This window comes from Budorcas taxicolor, chromosome 13 (assembly GCF_023091745.1).
Source record: "Budorcas taxicolor isolate Tak-1 chromosome 13, Takin1.1, whole genome shotgun sequence".
Taxonomy (NCBI): Eukaryota; Metazoa; Chordata; class Mammalia; order Artiodactyla; family Bovidae; genus Budorcas; species Budorcas taxicolor.
In genome coordinates this window covers 59,967,462-59,983,366 of record NC_068922.1, presented here as the reverse complement: position 1 = coordinate 59,983,366, position 15,905 = coordinate 59,967,462, and the positions used below count along the sequence as shown (strand labels likewise).

Genomic DNA, 15,905 nt, shown 5'->3' with positions numbered 1-15,905 from the left:
AAGTGGCTTCTACTATTGTCCCTGTTTCACAGACAAGAAAATTGAGGCACAAACTGGCAAAGTGAGAACACACAGCAGCAGCGGAGATGGGATTCAGATTGAGTCAGTGGGACCCCAAGACTCACACTTGGTTTCTGTCGGATTTACCCTAGTACAAGGAGGGAGGTTGTAACAGTGAGGAAGCCTAGATGGAGGTTTGGAGTCCACTCAGTTCTCAAGGGCTGTCCTTGAAGACTGAGGTGCTATGTGAATCTTCTCTGGCAGAAGTTCTCCTTGGCCGAGGGCCTCCTGGGCGAAGGGGAACACCTAGCCCCTGTGAGTTTCCCCTCTGGCGGCCAGGGGCCTCTGCTCCCCAGGGCCCAGCTGGGTACCCAGGGACCAGGACACAATGGATGGGTCTTGTCGATTAGCTAGGAACTGGTCTAAGTGCTGAGAGTGTGGTTTCTGGCATTAGACAGTCTAAGTGTGAATGTGACCCACCTTTCCTGGTCATGGGACCTTGGGCAAGTCACCTCACCTCTTGGTGCCTCAGTTTTTTCATCTGTGAATGGGCAAGCAATCTTCCTTTATAGACTCATTGTGAGAATTCAATGCAATCATTGTCCCAAGGCACAAAGGACAGTGTCTGGCACACAGGAAGGGCTTCATAAATGCCAGCCATAGCTCCTGGTCTGTTTCTTTATCCTACCCTCTCGCTGGGAGGCAGTATTTTAAATTCCACTTTGCAGAGGTACTACTTGAGGCAGGTGGCTTCCCCAGGGCCCACAGCTGGTCGGCGAGCCCCCTGGGACATGGCCCCCGATTCAGGCTCCATTCCAGGCATTTCAGAGCCAACTCCAGGGCTAAGCAAACACTCAGAGGCCAGAGTCTAGGCAGAGGTGCAGGCTTAAGGGCAGACCTGGGGCCTGTTTTCTCACATTTCCCCTTCAAAGAGCAAAGGGGAGAGAGGATTTGTGTATCTTCCAGCCCAGACTGAGCTCTGGGGACCGGGAGGAGAGAGCCAGGAGTATAGGGCCGGCCAATTCCTCTGGGGAATCCCGCATGAGGGGCCACACTGCCGCTGCTCCGTGGTCATCCCTAGGCCCAGGGCATCTGTGCCAGCTGTTTCTAGGCTCCTTTCTTGGAAAAGGGAGAAGCATTCTTCCAAGAAGCAGAGGCTGTTCTCCCCACCCCCTTCCCCAGCCCCGAACTGTCTAGAGGAGCCAGCAGCGAGGTTAGGAAATCAAACCCCAAGACATTTTGTTCGGCAACCGAGATCCATTTCTTGTTTGGATAACCAAAGGCCGAAAATGCCAAGAATTTACGGGCAGTCTGGGGAGGCCAGGGCAGTTGGGAGTCCTGGCCAGTTTGGGAGGATCTTGGGCTGGGCCAGGACCCCACGCTGTGCTCCCGCTGGATGCTCTTCTGACCCACATCCAGCCAGGCAAGGCCTTACGACCACTGCGCCGAGGGGCTGAGTTATTCTGAGGTTTGACGTCAGGGTCCTGGAGAGAACAGCAGAGGCTGGGGGGCTCCTGTCCAGCCCTTGACCCTTCCCTGCTTGGCTTTGGGCACAGAAGGGGAAGAGAAGGAGGCCCCAGCTGAGCCTCACTGGGAGTGGGGTGCTGGCCATAGTGCCGGTAAGTCCTCCAGTGTGGATGGAGCATGCAGACACTCTGGGAGGTAAAGGCAGGAGAGATGGATGGCATAGGAGTGGGCGGACCAGGGAGAGCCAGAGTGTGAGGCAGGGAGAAAGCTAGGGAGACGCCAGCCAGACGGGAGAGAGAATGAGAGCGACAGATACCCGCAGACTCAGAGAAGGTGAGTCAAGCCACCGTGAGAGCCACAGGACAAGAGACAGAGAGACACAGAGATAGAGAGAGGCAGAGATGCACAGGAAGACAGGAAGCGAGGGCTAGCTGTTCTTGGTACAGACGAGAAAGTAGTGGGCACCCAGGTTTGGGGCTCAGAGTCTGCCCCGCTCCTGGGACCCTGGAGACCCAGCGGAAGCTCTGCTGCCCTCAGATGCTGAAGGTGGGACAGGAGCCTGGAGACTTGTGTTTCCTCACGCTTCTCATGCGACCAGGGCTAAGACTGGCACTTCCTGATTGAGAGGCCCGGGGCACTGGGGGATGACAGGACAAGAGTGGGTCTTTATTAAGCACCTGCTCTGGGCGGATGCTTTCTGGGCTCTGCCTCTCTTACACCCACATCAAATGTCAGGAGTAGGTGCTTTCACTCTCTTGTCTCAGACACACAGCAAGTATTCCTGAGTCTGTGGTGGACTCAGGAGCCAGGCACTAACCACTGGAATGCACAGCCAAGCAAGGGATGCCTGCTCTCCAGCTGGCTCCGCCCCCCCACCCCCCATTCCCCTCAACATTCCTGCTTCAGTTCTTCACCCAGATGAAGGAGTGGAGCAGAGCCAAGAGCTGATGTGCAGCCCACCGAACTGATGGCTCCAGACATGAGTCACTGGGACAGAGGCTTCCAGGAGGAGGGGGAGGGGGAGGAAAAGGAGACCAGTGGGAAGAAGGGAAGAGGAGGGGTGTGTGGAGGGGAGTGAGGGAGGAGAGAGGGAGCAGGGATGGGGCACCCCCATGCACCTTGAGCACAGGCGGAATATCTGGAGGAAGACAGTGGGTAATAGGGAATTTGGGATTCTGGAAGGGAGCATCCCATTGTCTCAGATCTGGCCTCCCCCACCTCCTTCACACCCTCCAGAGTTGTAGGAAGAACCCAGACTTTGGAGAAGTGGACTTTGGGTCTCCCTGCTGTGCCATTCTGGCAAGTTCCTTCCCCTCTCTGGCCTCTCAGTTTGCTCATCTGTACACTGGACTGGGAACAGGGAGAGGGGCTGGGGGCATGAGGGAGGGAGGCTCTTCTCTGCAACTTCCCAGCTGAATGAAACTTGCTGAGAGCTCGGTCTGGGAGGCCAGTCTTCCCCAGTCATTCCCAATGGCAATGGTGATGAGACTATTTTAAAACTCATTTTTTTTTTTTTTTCTCTTCTGAGAGATTGTAGCAGAAGCCAAAAAGAGGCCCTCAAGTTTCAAAGACTCTGAGATAAGCCCAGACCAAGAGAATGCATGAGAGAAGAGCCAGAGGAAGGCCATGGTTATAGAAGGTAGCAAGTATGCCTGACTGGAGGGAGAGAGATGACTGTCCAGGTGCCTTGTACCCCTGAGCCAGGGGCCCCGTGTCTTATTTGGGGAAGGAAGGACTCAAGAATTTCAGGATTTGTGTTTCTTTCTGGGGAGAGTTCCTCATGGAAACAGCCGACACTGATTGAGAATTTACTGTATGACAGGCGTTGGGCCAAGGACTTCATATGCGTTATCTCATTAAACCTTCTTAGAGGTAGGTAATGTTGTCACTGTATTTTATCGGTGAGGAAACGGAGATTCAGAGAGGTGAAGCAACTTGCCATAGGTTACACAGTCAGAAAAGGGCAGAATGAGTCTCGAATTCAAAAAGTTGGGCTCCAGAGTTGGGGCCCTCACCTTCCAGGCTGTGCTGCTGCCTAAAGAGGTGATGGGACCCAGAGAAAAGTGATTGCTGTTGGGGTCTGACCTTGGGGCAGGCTCTACTGGTACAGGGTGACCTGGCAGTAACCCAAAGACCAAAGGGCCTGAAGGGAACACTCAACCCAAGGATACTCAGGAGATGGCAGGATAAACCTTTGCTTGGACCGCAATAGAGATTGGGTAAGACTGGGAACTGCAGAGAACACCAGCATGGACAAGTGACACTCCCTGCCCCAAGTTACCTGCCACCCTTGGATTGACTTGACCAGGACCGCGGTGCAGGGCTCCTATAGAGATGATGCTGAATTAAGTAATAGCCAGTTGAGCTACTGTATCCTTGCCCAGGTGAGTTACCCATGCAGCCGAGAGGGGTGAGTGAGCGGTCTCCGTGATCCTCGCAGCCAACCCTCTACCATACTGTTTTTGTCTCCACTTTGAGGAAGGGAAAACTGAGCCTTGCTCATCCACAGCCACGTGGCAAGTAAGTTCTGGGGCTGGGATGTAAACTCAGATCCACCTGATTCCCACATGGGAACTCTTTAGCCCCACAGTGCTCCATGGTGAGCCCTGCCCAGGATTATCAGGCTATGTGGACAGATATCTGGAGAGGACAGTCCACTGCCAGATGAAGAGGTGAGCTAGGTGACCTCCTAACCTGAAACTCACTGGTTTAAATCCATCATCTGGCTCAACCAATGTTATCCAAGCACCAGGCACCCAGGGGAGTTGAAGATGGATGAGAGGGTGAGGCTTGGGGTAGAGAAAGCAGGTGCAAGGTGAGAGCAGGGTCCAGGAGAGAGGTGACAAGAGCCAGGGCAGGGAGGAAGACAGGAGGATGAGCTGAGAAGCTGAGGGGACAGGATGGATAGGACCTGCTGCCTGGGAGTGGGGTGGGCTTAAGGACACCCCAGGGCCACAGACCACCTGCTGGCTGGGTGGTACTACCTTCAGCAGAATAGGTGGGGGTTGGGGAGGGAAGATCTCAGTTTCAGGCAGCTTTGGAGTTGAGAAACTGTGAGCCCTCAGAGGGGAGGTCGGGAGCCCCTCAGACGTTGGTTTGGTGTCATCATGGGGGTGGGGGGAGATGGTGCTGCGGGAGAGCTGAGAGGGCAGCCCTGGGGGTTGTGCCACAAAGTGTGAGAGGAAACAACAAACAGAGACTCTGCCCTGGGAAACAGCAACATTTCAGGAGGAGGGGAGGGGCAGGAGTGGCCTGAGAGATGGGAGGATCATTGTGCATCCATCCATTCAACAGACATGTATTGAGTGCCTACTATGTGCCAGGCACTGTTCTAGGCCCTGAGAACCCAGTAGCAAACAAAACAGACTTGGCCTTCTTGAAGCTCACAGACCAAAAGAAATGTTTTTAAGAAAAGGTGGTAGTAGGTGCTAAGGGAGAAAACCAAAGCTGGGTAAATAGACCATAAGGAGGGTGGCTATTTTAAATGTGGTGGACAGGAAGGGCCTTTCCGAGGAGGTGACGTTTAAGTAGCAGACCTGAGGTGCTTCAGGAGTGGGCCCCATACATTTCTGGGTGAGGGGTGTTGCAGCTAGCAAGGATTTTCGCTCAATAAGAGAATAACTAAAGAGAATGGGAGCCCCAGGAGGGTTTTGAGGAGAAACTAACCTAGCTTAGGTTTTAACAGGACCCCTCTGTCTGCTGAATACAGAATGGACTATTGGGGTCTGGGTAGAAATGGAGCCTGGGACAGCCGTTGTGATGACCATCCAAGTAGGAGCTGGAGGTGGCTGGTCCAGGATGGAGGTAGGGACAGCAGTCAGAGTGGTAGATGAGGACTGGCTGATGGAGACCGTTTCTGGAAGGATGATATTGGTTAGTGGCACTAAATTTGCCAAGAGGTCAAGGGAGATGAAGGCTGAGCCGTGGCCTCTGGATTAGGAAATGGGGAGTGGGAGGCTGCTTCGGGAAAGGATGGGATGAAGGAGGAAGTGGAGGCAGAGCGTGCAGACTTCTGAGAGCCAGGCCAGAGTCAGAAGGTGTGGGCTGGAGAAGGGTCTTGTTCTCTCTCCTCCTCCTTCTCCGCTTCCTCTTTCTTTCTTTAACATGGGAAATGCAATTAAAGCCTGAGGGGAAGGAACAGCCTAAAGGGAGGAGTTGTTAGAGACACAAGAGGCATGGTTGGTTTGAGGAGGTTCAGGGATTGCAGGGCATGCGAGCCACAGGTGTGAAAGAGTGACTCTGGCCCATGGAGGAACCCTTCCTCTGAGCCAGAGAAAGGCCCTGGGGACTGGTGGGTGCATGGGTGCATAGGTAGGCCCCACGTCTCTTTGAAGTAGGAGATCCATGGTCTGGTGAGAGGATGGGCACAAAGTGAAAATGGAGGCTGAGGAGGAGACGAGGCTTGGCATGACCCTTACAGGACTGGAAACAGCTGCCTGAAGACGCACAGATTTCAAGGCAGCATGGAGCCCTCTGGGATCCAGTGTATGAGGCCAAAAGCTCCCTTGAGGGGGGACCTAAGCATGGGATGGTGGCAGCTGTAAGTGTTGCAAGGTAAGAGGGGCAAGTAGGCAGCGACTATGAGAAGATGGTGAATAGGAGGCTGAGGGGATAGATGGTCAGGGCAGGAATGCAACAGGAGTTTAAGTATGTATTTGAGTATGTGCACAAATCAGCTTGGTTAGATAAGTGTAACTCTCTACCTGGGAGATGATCAACCCAGGGTATGCAGAAGGCCATCCTTTAGAAAACAGGAGGAAGCCACCAGAACTCTAATTTACGTGATTTCATGTTATCTTCTTAAAGTTTTCATTTGTGTCATACCTAGTAAATATTATATTAATAAGGTGCACAAATACTAAATAAAAATGCATGTACCGGGGGAGCGACACATTGTTTGCTGACCAGGCAAACAATTTGAACAATTTGAACCATGCGATAAAGAGGGACTGCTCCCCATCTTGGACATCATGGGATGCTTTCCTCACCCCACCCAGGGCTGAACCTGCTTTGTTCACCTCGGTTTCTTGCCTAGAGCCTGGCACACAGTAGACGCTCAGAATATCTGCTGAAAGAATGAGGACAGGGGATCCTAGAGTGGCCCTAGCATTGGGCCAAAATGACAGTGGGGCCCTCAGCCCCCTCGTCTCTGCCACCCCATATCCAGTTCATCAGCAGAGCCCATTAACTTCCCCTTCAGAATGTACCAGAATCTGACTGGCCACACCCCCTCCTGCTGTCCTGTAGCGGGTCACGCCTCCATCACTTCTTGCCTGGTCTCTTCCTTGGGCTCCCAGCATTAAATCTGTCCCTTATAGTCCCTATTCTGTTAAAACTAACTCAGGTGTGTCTCACCTGCTCAAAACCCTGCAATGGCTCCTGTGAAACTCAGAGGAAGAGCCAAAGTCCTTCCGGTGGCCCTCAAGGCCCAACATGGTCTGCCCTCCCCTCACCTCTTGATTTTGTCCCTCAACCCTCTATTGCCCTCCTCTGCTCCAGCCATGCTGCTGTTCCCCAGGTACCCCAACTACATTCCCACCACACAGCCTCTGCACTTGCTGGTCCCTTGGCTGGAAATAGCCTCCCCCTAGAAACCTTCCCAGGTTGCTCCATCACTTCGCTCATTCTCTGGTCTCAAATGTCACCTCCTCTGAGAAATCCTCTCTGATTATCTGACTTCAAATCGCCACCTCTGGTCACTCCTTGCCTTTTTCTTTCTCACTTCGCTTTACCTCCGACAGAGTACATATTGTTCATCCCTTTATTGTCTCGTTCCTATACTGGTCCAGAAGGGAATGTACTCTTCTGCTTACTGTTGTATTTGCTGCTCCTAGGATGGGACTGGTCCACACTGGATGAATGAGTGGCAGTTGGGGAGTTAGTTTCTAGTTCTGTCTTCTCCCAGTCTTGTTGTGTGGCCTCAGACTCATCTCTGCCTCTCTCTGGGCCTCATCATTCCAATACGTACAATTCAGAGACAAGGGCCCTATTAGCCTGGCCATCTGTGTCCAGGGCAGGGCTCTGGGGTAGATGCTCCACGTGCTGTTCGCTGCCCTCACCCCGCTGCAGACCCAGCCCTTACCTTCTGCAGCCACTGCGTGTTGTTCTCCAGCATTTTTTCCAGCTGTCGCATCCGCTGGCTCGGCCAGTCTCCTAGGTTCAGTGCGGCCGCCGGGGAGTCCCTCTGGAGACTGTTAGAGGCCCCGAAGGCCTCAGGCTCGGGTGGGCAGGGCTCAGGCTCTGGCAGCACGAAGGTGTAGCTGCATTGGCCGTGCTGGACTCGGTGGGCCCGGCGGCGCCCGGTGGCCTCCTGCCCCCTCCGCTGGGCCACGGTTGTAGAGGCCACAATGAGAAGGAGGCCACCCAGCAGCATGGCTGGTGGGGAGGGCATCCAGAGATGTGGTGATGGTGAGGGGTGTTGAGTCAGAGCCCTGGGGCTGGGCCTGTCCACCACCTATCTCCGTGCCCTGTTTGCACCCGCCACTGGCCAACAGTGGCCAGGCTTGCCTGCACAGACGCCGCAGCTGCAAAGCCCTGTTTGGCCAAGCTCTGTCCAGGCGGCTATTTATAATTGTTCCAAATACCACAGCTGCTCCGCTTCCTCCCACCGCCTCACGCTCCCGCCCCCAGACACGCCCTCACCTCTGCTCTTCCCTCTTTCCCTTCCTGCCTCCTCGCGCGTGTCCACACACTGCTGCTATGTCCCTCCACTGGCTTGCTCTGCCTGCCTCGCCTCTGAGTCCTTTTATGATCCAGTGGAGGCCTGGCCCCCCTGCCAGAGGGGAGGAAAGAAAACAAGACACACACACACTCACACACACACGCACACACATACCCCAAACCCGCAAGCTGCCCGCTTCGGAAAACCAAAGGCAACTGAATTCTCTCCTTCTGTCTCTGTCTTTCCATGTTTCTCTCTCTCCAACCTCTCCTCGCAAGGCTGAGATCTCAAATTTCAGCCCCCAGTGCCTTCTCCTTCTCCCCCTCCACCTACCCCTTCTGATTTCGTGTTAGCCTTGGAACACAGCAGAGTGACCTTAGACAGAGCAACGGGGAGGGGGGCAGAAGGGTGAGGCTGGAGAGGAGGCAGCCAGTTCAATCTGTTTCTAGAGACAGAGAAAATCCTTGCAAGGCCAGGGAAGTGGGCGCCCCAGCCAGGCTCCCATCCTCTTCTCCCTTGGGGCCTGGAGGGGCTCCGGTGCTGTGATAGTAATGAGAGCATGCTCTTGTCTTGAGGCAGATAGTGCTGGAGCTGCCTTTGGCTGGAATGGGCAAGTAGATTTCGGGGAGGAGAGCCTGAGGTACAGCAGTGTCTTGACCAACCCCCAAGTTAGAGGCTGCTGCTGCTAAGGCGCTGTGGGCTCTAAATCCTATTCCCCAACCACTGACCCTGAGACCTCGTGCGGGCAGCTTCACCTCTCTCAACCTCCATACCCTGAGGCGGAAACCTCATCTCGTGCATGAGGAATGTATATGAGTTCTCAGCATGGGGACAGAGGAATTTTTGACTTACTTGTTTACCTGTTTACTGATTCAAATCCAGCCTCCACCACTCATCAGCTATGTGAGTTTGGGCAAGTCACTTAACCTTTCTGTGCTTCTGTTTCCTCTTGGTGAACTGAGAAATAGTATTAAAACTATCCACTTCACAGGGTGTGAAAATTATAAGTCAAAGCAGTGCAAGGTGAGCACACAGTAGGTGTTTTGGTTGTTGTCAGTGTCATAGTTACTATGCATCGCCCCTTCTCCAACCTACTGGAATATAAAGCCCAAGAGGGCAAAGATTTGCACTTGGGAGACCTGGTCGCTGGGCAGAAGATGCCCAGGAGTTGGTTGGGCCCCTCCTCTGTGGGCTGCCTTTCTTTGCTGTTTTCCCAGAGTGGGGGCCTATCCGGCTGTTTGGTATTGTGTTTTTTTCCCCTTTGTTTTCCCAAATCCTGACGAAATTTTGAACTGGACTAGCTTGGGACGGCAGCAAGCCAGGGGCTCATCTGGGACTAAGAACATGAAACCAGGTGTGTGATTTCCTTTGGCAGGAAAAGGCAAGGCAGCTGGTCCTCAGTCACCAGCATTCATGGAGCCCTGCTCGCCCACCTCTGCCTCCACTGCCTCCACTGTCTCCACTGTAAATGGGGTCACACCACCGCCAACCTTGCAAGGAAGAAGTGTGTTAATTCAGGTCTCATGAGTTTATCACAGGGCCCTGTACAGATGAGCCCAGAGTAAAGGCAACTGCTATTAGGATTGTGCCAGCTGAGACTCGAGATAATCTCAGTAAGGCCAGCAGTATTATCCTCCCCATTTTACAGAGGAGAAAACTGAAACCCAGAGAAGCAAGTGATTTGCCCAAAGTCACACAAGACAAGGAATCAAGAAAAATGGTGCAGATGAACCTATTTGCAGGGCAGGAATAGAGACACAGATGTAAAGAGGAGACTTACTTATAGACACAACAGCAGGAGACAGTAGTAGCAATTGAGAGTACGGCTGACATATACACACTACCCTGTGTAAAGCAGATAGCTAGTGGAAGCTGCTGTATGGCCCAGGGAGCTCAGCTCAGGGCTCTGTGTCGACCTAGAGGAGTGGGATGGGGGGTTAGAGGGGAGATTCAAGAGGGAGGGAAGGTATGTATACATATAGCTGATTCACTTCATTGGACAGAAGCAACTAACATAATATTGTAAAGCAATTATACCCCAGTTCAAAAAACAAAATAACAAAACCCTAAAACAAATGAAAAAACTCTGGAGGGACTTGACCGGGAACTAGGAACTGGCCAGCCACCCTGGCCCCAGGACCTATTCCACTTCCTTCCACTTACCTGTCAAGGCAGTGCGTGAGGACACCGCTTCTCAGCCTTGGCCTCCTCATCTGAACACTGGAGCGAGCATTAACACTGGAAGATGGGCTCCCCAGGAGGCACTAGTGGTAAAGGCCATTGCAGGGGATCCAAGAGATGCGGGTTTGATCCCTGGTTGTGAAGATCCCCTGGAGGAGGGCATGGCAACCCACTCCAGTATTCTCACCTGGAGAATCACATGGACAGAGGAGCCTGGCGGGCTACAGTCCATAGGGTCGCAAAGAGCTGGACATGACTGAAATGACTTAGCACACATGCATCGAGGTGACAAGGGAAGCTCCTGGCACAGATAATGCATTTAACCTTATTGGTTAAAAGAATGAATGAATGTTAACTGCCCCCCTCCCCACTTAATTAAGTAGACATGGGCCCCGTAATTGCATGAACACGGAATGGCGCTCTGCACAGAGAGGAAATAGGATTACCTACTCACAGGAGAAATGTAGGTAGAATCAAAAGAAAAGTTTTGGAAAGCTTGCCAGCCTTCGCACCTTCATTTCAGCACCTCCTTTTCACATCAGGACCTTTGCACATGCCGCTTTCTCTGTCCAGAAAATACTGTCCACTTGTCCTCACCTCCTCCACCTTTCATCAGCATTCCAGTTACTGTGGCTGCCAGAAAAGGACCTCAACACTTAGTGGTTTAAATTAAAAATAACCATGTATTACCTTGGGGTTTCTGCGTGTCAGAATTCAGGAGCACCTCAGCTGGGCAGTCTGCTCCAGTCTCTGATGAGGTTGAAGTCAGATGGTGGCTATTGTCGCTCAGCCGTGTCCAGCTTTTTGCAATCCCATGAACTGAGGCACACCAGGCTTCCCTGTCCTTCACTATCTCCTGGAGCTTGCTCAGGCTCATGTCCATTGAGTTGATAATGCCATCCAACCATCTCATCCTCTGTCGCCCCCTTCTGCTCTTGCCTTCTATCTTTCCTGGCATCAGGGTCTTTTCCAATGAGTCAGTTATTCACTGGTGGCTGAATCAGGGCCATCTTGAAGGCTTCTCTCACTTGTCAGTGCCTGAGTGAGCACCTCCCTCACTCCCTGCAATGATGTCTCCAGCATGGTGACTCCAGGCAGCTGGCCTTCCTTCCTAGTCCCTCAGGGCTACAAAGGCACGTGTTCCCAGAAAGCCAGGTGGAAGTTACATCACTTTTTTTTTTTTTTTTTGGCCACAACACAGCATGTGGAATCTAGTTCTCTGACCAGAGATTGAACCTGTGCCCCCTGCATTGGGAGCCCGGAGTCTTAACCACTGAACCACCAGGGAAGTCCCTACATTGCCTTTTATGACCTGGCCTGGGAAGTCATTCAGTGGAAGCTCTACCATTTGATCAGGGTGTGCCCAGGTTTAGGGCAGGACCTCATCCCTCAATGGAGGAGTTTCACTGTCATACAATGAGCTTGCAGGACAGGAAAGTGCATTGAAGTAGCCACCTCTGGGAAAAGCTACAGGTCAGAGAACTGACACTTAGGCAGCTCAGCCCTGTCCAAACCAGAATCGCTCCTCTTGGAGCCCCACCCCTTTATCTTTAGCCTTCTCAAGGTGCTCAGAGGTTAATTACTTGTGTAATCACTCATCTCCCTCTGTTCCCAGCATTTGATATACAGTATGTTCTCAGTAAATAAATATCTCTCGAATGAATGAATGAATGTTTGAACCGGGCGCTTTGTGTCGGACTGACGAGGGGCAGGAGTCTGTGGGGCTCCCATGGGGCTGTGGCACCAGGGCAAGTCCCAGCTGGCATGATGCTGGGAGGCCTCGGGCAGATCAGCATTTGGGGCTGAAGCTTCCTCCTCCTTTGCCGGAGGACATGAACAGGCTTCACCACATCTTCTGAGATCTTGCAGAGAAGAGCTCTGGGGGGAAGTTTGCACACTGTCAGGCCACAGGATCTTTGAACGCAGGGCCTCGGGGCCAGTGTTGGAGATAGTTTGGGCATAGGTCTGGCTGGGAGGTGGAGGGTTTACACAGTGACCTCTTGAACTTCAGGGAAATAGGAGCCAGCCATTCCCACGAGAAGCAGCAGGTACCTAGGTGGCAGCAGGCAGGAGGAGCTAGTGGCTGAACCCAGAGAGGAAACTGGAAAGATGCCACCTGGGGTCGGTTAGCAAGCTCAGCAGTGAACTTTGAACCTGGAACGGGCTTTGGTGACCCGCGTGCTCTGTGCTGTGGACTCCCAGTCCTGAATTTCCTTCTGAGCACCAGACCCAGAGCCATTTGCCTTCTGGAGGTAAACCCCTTAGGTCTCAAACAGAACTCCCCATTTTCTCCTCCTCTGACTCCACCCCAAATGAGTTTCTTCTGGATTCTTCCATCTCTGGGAATTGCCCAACCTCACCAGGCACCTGGGCCAGAAACCTGGAAGCAGGCTCGGCTTCATGGGTGTGTGACCTCTGTAGTCACACAGGGCTCCACTCTTAAGAAGGCTCCCACGGCTCAGTTTAATGCTCTGCTGTTACCACCTCAAGATTCTTAATAAGTTCTGAACACAGAGTCTGGCCCTTTTCTTTCTGCACTGGGCCTTTCAAATTACATAGCCAGTCTTGCCAGGGAGATTTGAGGCCCCACCATCCACTTCACCCCACCTGTCATCCAATCAGACTTGTTCTGCCAACATGACCCTTTAAATAGTTCTCCCCCCTGTGCCCCTCTTCACTCTTCTGGGCTTACCAGAGCCAGCCTGTCTGAGTTGGAATTCTGACTTTCCCATCTCCCAAATGTATGGTCTAGGCTTCATCCGTTTGTACCTCAGTTTTATTTTCTGTCAAATGGGGTTGATGTTAGCCATTACCTGGTAGGGTTGTTAAAAGGATTAAAAAACTGATGCCTGGCACATACTAAGCGCTCAATAAATGGCAGCTAACATTGTCATCATTCCCCCACTTGTCACTCTTTTAGCCCAGCATCTTCATCCCTTGCCAAGGGGAGAGTAACAGCCTTGGAACTAAACTCTTCTTGTTAATCCATCTTTGATGCTGCAGTCAGTGATTTTTCTAAGACATAAATGCAGCTCCGAACTCCTTTGCTTAAAACCCTTCAGTTTGAAACTCCAGATTATTTATATGATTTATAAATCCCCACAGGATCTGGCCTTCAGCCTCATTGCTCTTATCCTAGGACTTGGTACTTTATAATGAGGAATTGCTTTTACTTTCCAACATGCTCTCTGCTCTCTCCGGTTCAGTACCTTTGTTTGTAGTAACCTCTGCTTGGACAATCCTCTTCACCTTTATTCACTGACTTTCTTCTACCTGTCTTCTGGGTCTTAACCTCAGGTATCACCACCTCTGGGAAGCCTTCTCCATCAACCTTCCTCCTTTGGTGCACACAGGTCCTCTTTCTCTAGGAGCCCGAGGCCCCCTGCCTGTGCTTCTCACAGCTTTCTCCCTTGTTTGCAGGCTTTTCTCCCCCTCTAGTTTGAAAACCTTTTCAGAGTATCAACCACACTTTCCATTTCTGTGTTGCCTATTCAAAGGTCAGCTTCATAGTAGGTTCTCAAGAGTGTTTGTTGAGTGGTCTCCACTTTGGGATGCGGATTGGAGCTGCAGTCCCCAGGTGGAGACTCAGGAAATCACCCTTTCCAGAGCAAGGGCCACAGGAACTTTGTTTGGGATATTTCAAGTATCTTGCCTCCAAACACTTAAAACAACCCCTCTACCCCTACTTTATTTTCCCTTTGCTGGCCTGTTGTTGCCATGGAGCCAGAACTTGGAGAAAATACTCATATCCATCTGGAGAATCTGGCTTTTGCTCAAATGTCTTGGAGCAAAAGAGAACTTATTGGCTGATGAAACTGAAAAGTGTAGGGATATTTAGCTTCAGGCATAGCTGGATCCAGGTACTCAAATGATATTAGGAATTCTTTCCCACTCCCCACTCCCCGACCCTGCCCAACTTTTCCTCCAACTCTAGGCTGTTCTTGTTTTTCTCTGTTAGCTTATCCTCTGACAGTTCCCACCACCATTACCTCCACAGTTTATGACAGCAGCTCCAATCTATCAACTTAACAACCCCCCACCCCCGCAGAAATGGAGTCCCTCTTTCCTGATAGCTCTTGGGAAAGTTCTGGCTTGTCACATGGCCATTCCTGAACCAACTACTGTAGCCAGAGGGACGAAATACTCTGGTTGGTCAGGCTGGGCTATGTGCCTCTCGTGGGTCAACCTCATGGCATCCAAAGGGATAGAGGGAAGGGTAGGGTGGTTCTCAAGGAGATCTGGGGAAGAGAGACCAGGAGGGAAATGCATACTGATGGGTGCAGACCACCTGCCCACTGCCTCCCCATCCTAGTTATTCATCAACTGGTTTCTTGGTCCCCCTGCCACCAAGCCAGTGGAGCCTTAGCATAACTGGGGATTCCGTGAGTTCCTACCTCACATTTATTTCATGAGGCAACTTGCCCCAAGCACACACTGGAATTGATTTTCTTAGAAGCATGGCCCTTCCTGCTCCTGGGAACAAAGGCAGAGAAAACGGGATCATTCTTGGAGTCACTTGCTGATTTTGGATCCAAAGAAGAGGATTAAGTCACAGGTCTGAGTCTCCCACTCCTGGCCTCATCTCTACAATCCAGCACTTCCCCCCTCCCCTTCCCTTTCAAGCTCCCTACATTTCAACACCCAGGGTGATAATTGAGGGTTGCAAGTGGGCAGCTTGCAGCTTCCCAAGACTCTTGTTCTCTACTCTTCACTTCCCTGAGAACTTGACCTGGCATCTGCTAGTGCCTCTGGTGGCAATGGGGTGAGTCCTGGCAGGAAGCTCAGAGATGCTGACCACACTGGAGATGGTCTGCTAGTGTCCTCAGGAGGCCAAGAGGGATCTTGTGGAGCAGAAGCCATGGTGTCCCCATGATACTTTCCACTCAAGACATCAGTCTGTCAGCTGTTTCCTGCCCCTGCTTTCTGCCACCCAAACCTGGAGTCACAATACAATCAACGGATCAGAAGGGACCTAGGTTGGATATTGAGGTCACTCCTGTGACCCACACCTATTGATTAAGAGCTCTCCACTCATGACACTGAATCTTGATTCTGCTTTAGGAGGTGAGACTTGGTTTCTTCATCTGTATAATGGGAGAACAGTCCCTCTTTAGCAAGGTGTTGCATTGGGGCTTCTGGTTACCAGGGCTATGTAATAAAGTACCCAGTGCTTGGTGGTTTAAAGCAATGGCAACACCTATTTTACTTATAAACATGCAATTTAAGCCAGATTTAGCTGAGATGGCTTGATATGACTCCATTCGACATCAGCTGGGGCAGCTGAGGGTTTATAGCCTGGAATCATCTGAAAGCTCATCCGTTGATATAACTGAGACCTCAACTGGGGCTGTCAGCTCTAGTGGCTATGTATGGCCTTCTTATGTTAGAGGGGTGGGGGTGGTTCACGACTGGCCTGGGTATCAGGGGGATCATTTCAAGAGAATCAGGCAGAAGGAACATGATCTTTGCAACCTAGCCTCATGAATCATGCAAGGCCAGCTCTTCTCCACTCTATTCCTAGAGGCAGTCACGAAGTCCCATCCGAGTTCAAGGAGCAGGGCAACAGACTACCTCTTAATGGAGAGTGGCCAGGTTT

At 51.9% G+C, this 15,905-nt stretch overlaps 1 protein-coding gene across 1 annotated transcript in view; it reads right to left on the bottom strand.

Annotated features, from left to right (window-relative positions):
* Positions 1-7,989, bottom strand: part of ANGPT4 (angiopoietin 4) — a 47,214-nt gene extending 39,225 nt beyond the window's left edge. Inside the window, exon 1 of the mRNA XM_052650924.1 lies at positions 7,550-7,989. Coding sequence (XP_052506884.1) covers positions 7,550-7,858 — 309 coding nt within the window. The 5' untranslated portion in view covers positions 7,859-7,989. The remainder of the gene's footprint in view (positions 1-7,549) is intronic.
* Between the last annotated feature and the right edge of the window lie 7,916 nt (positions 7,990-15,905).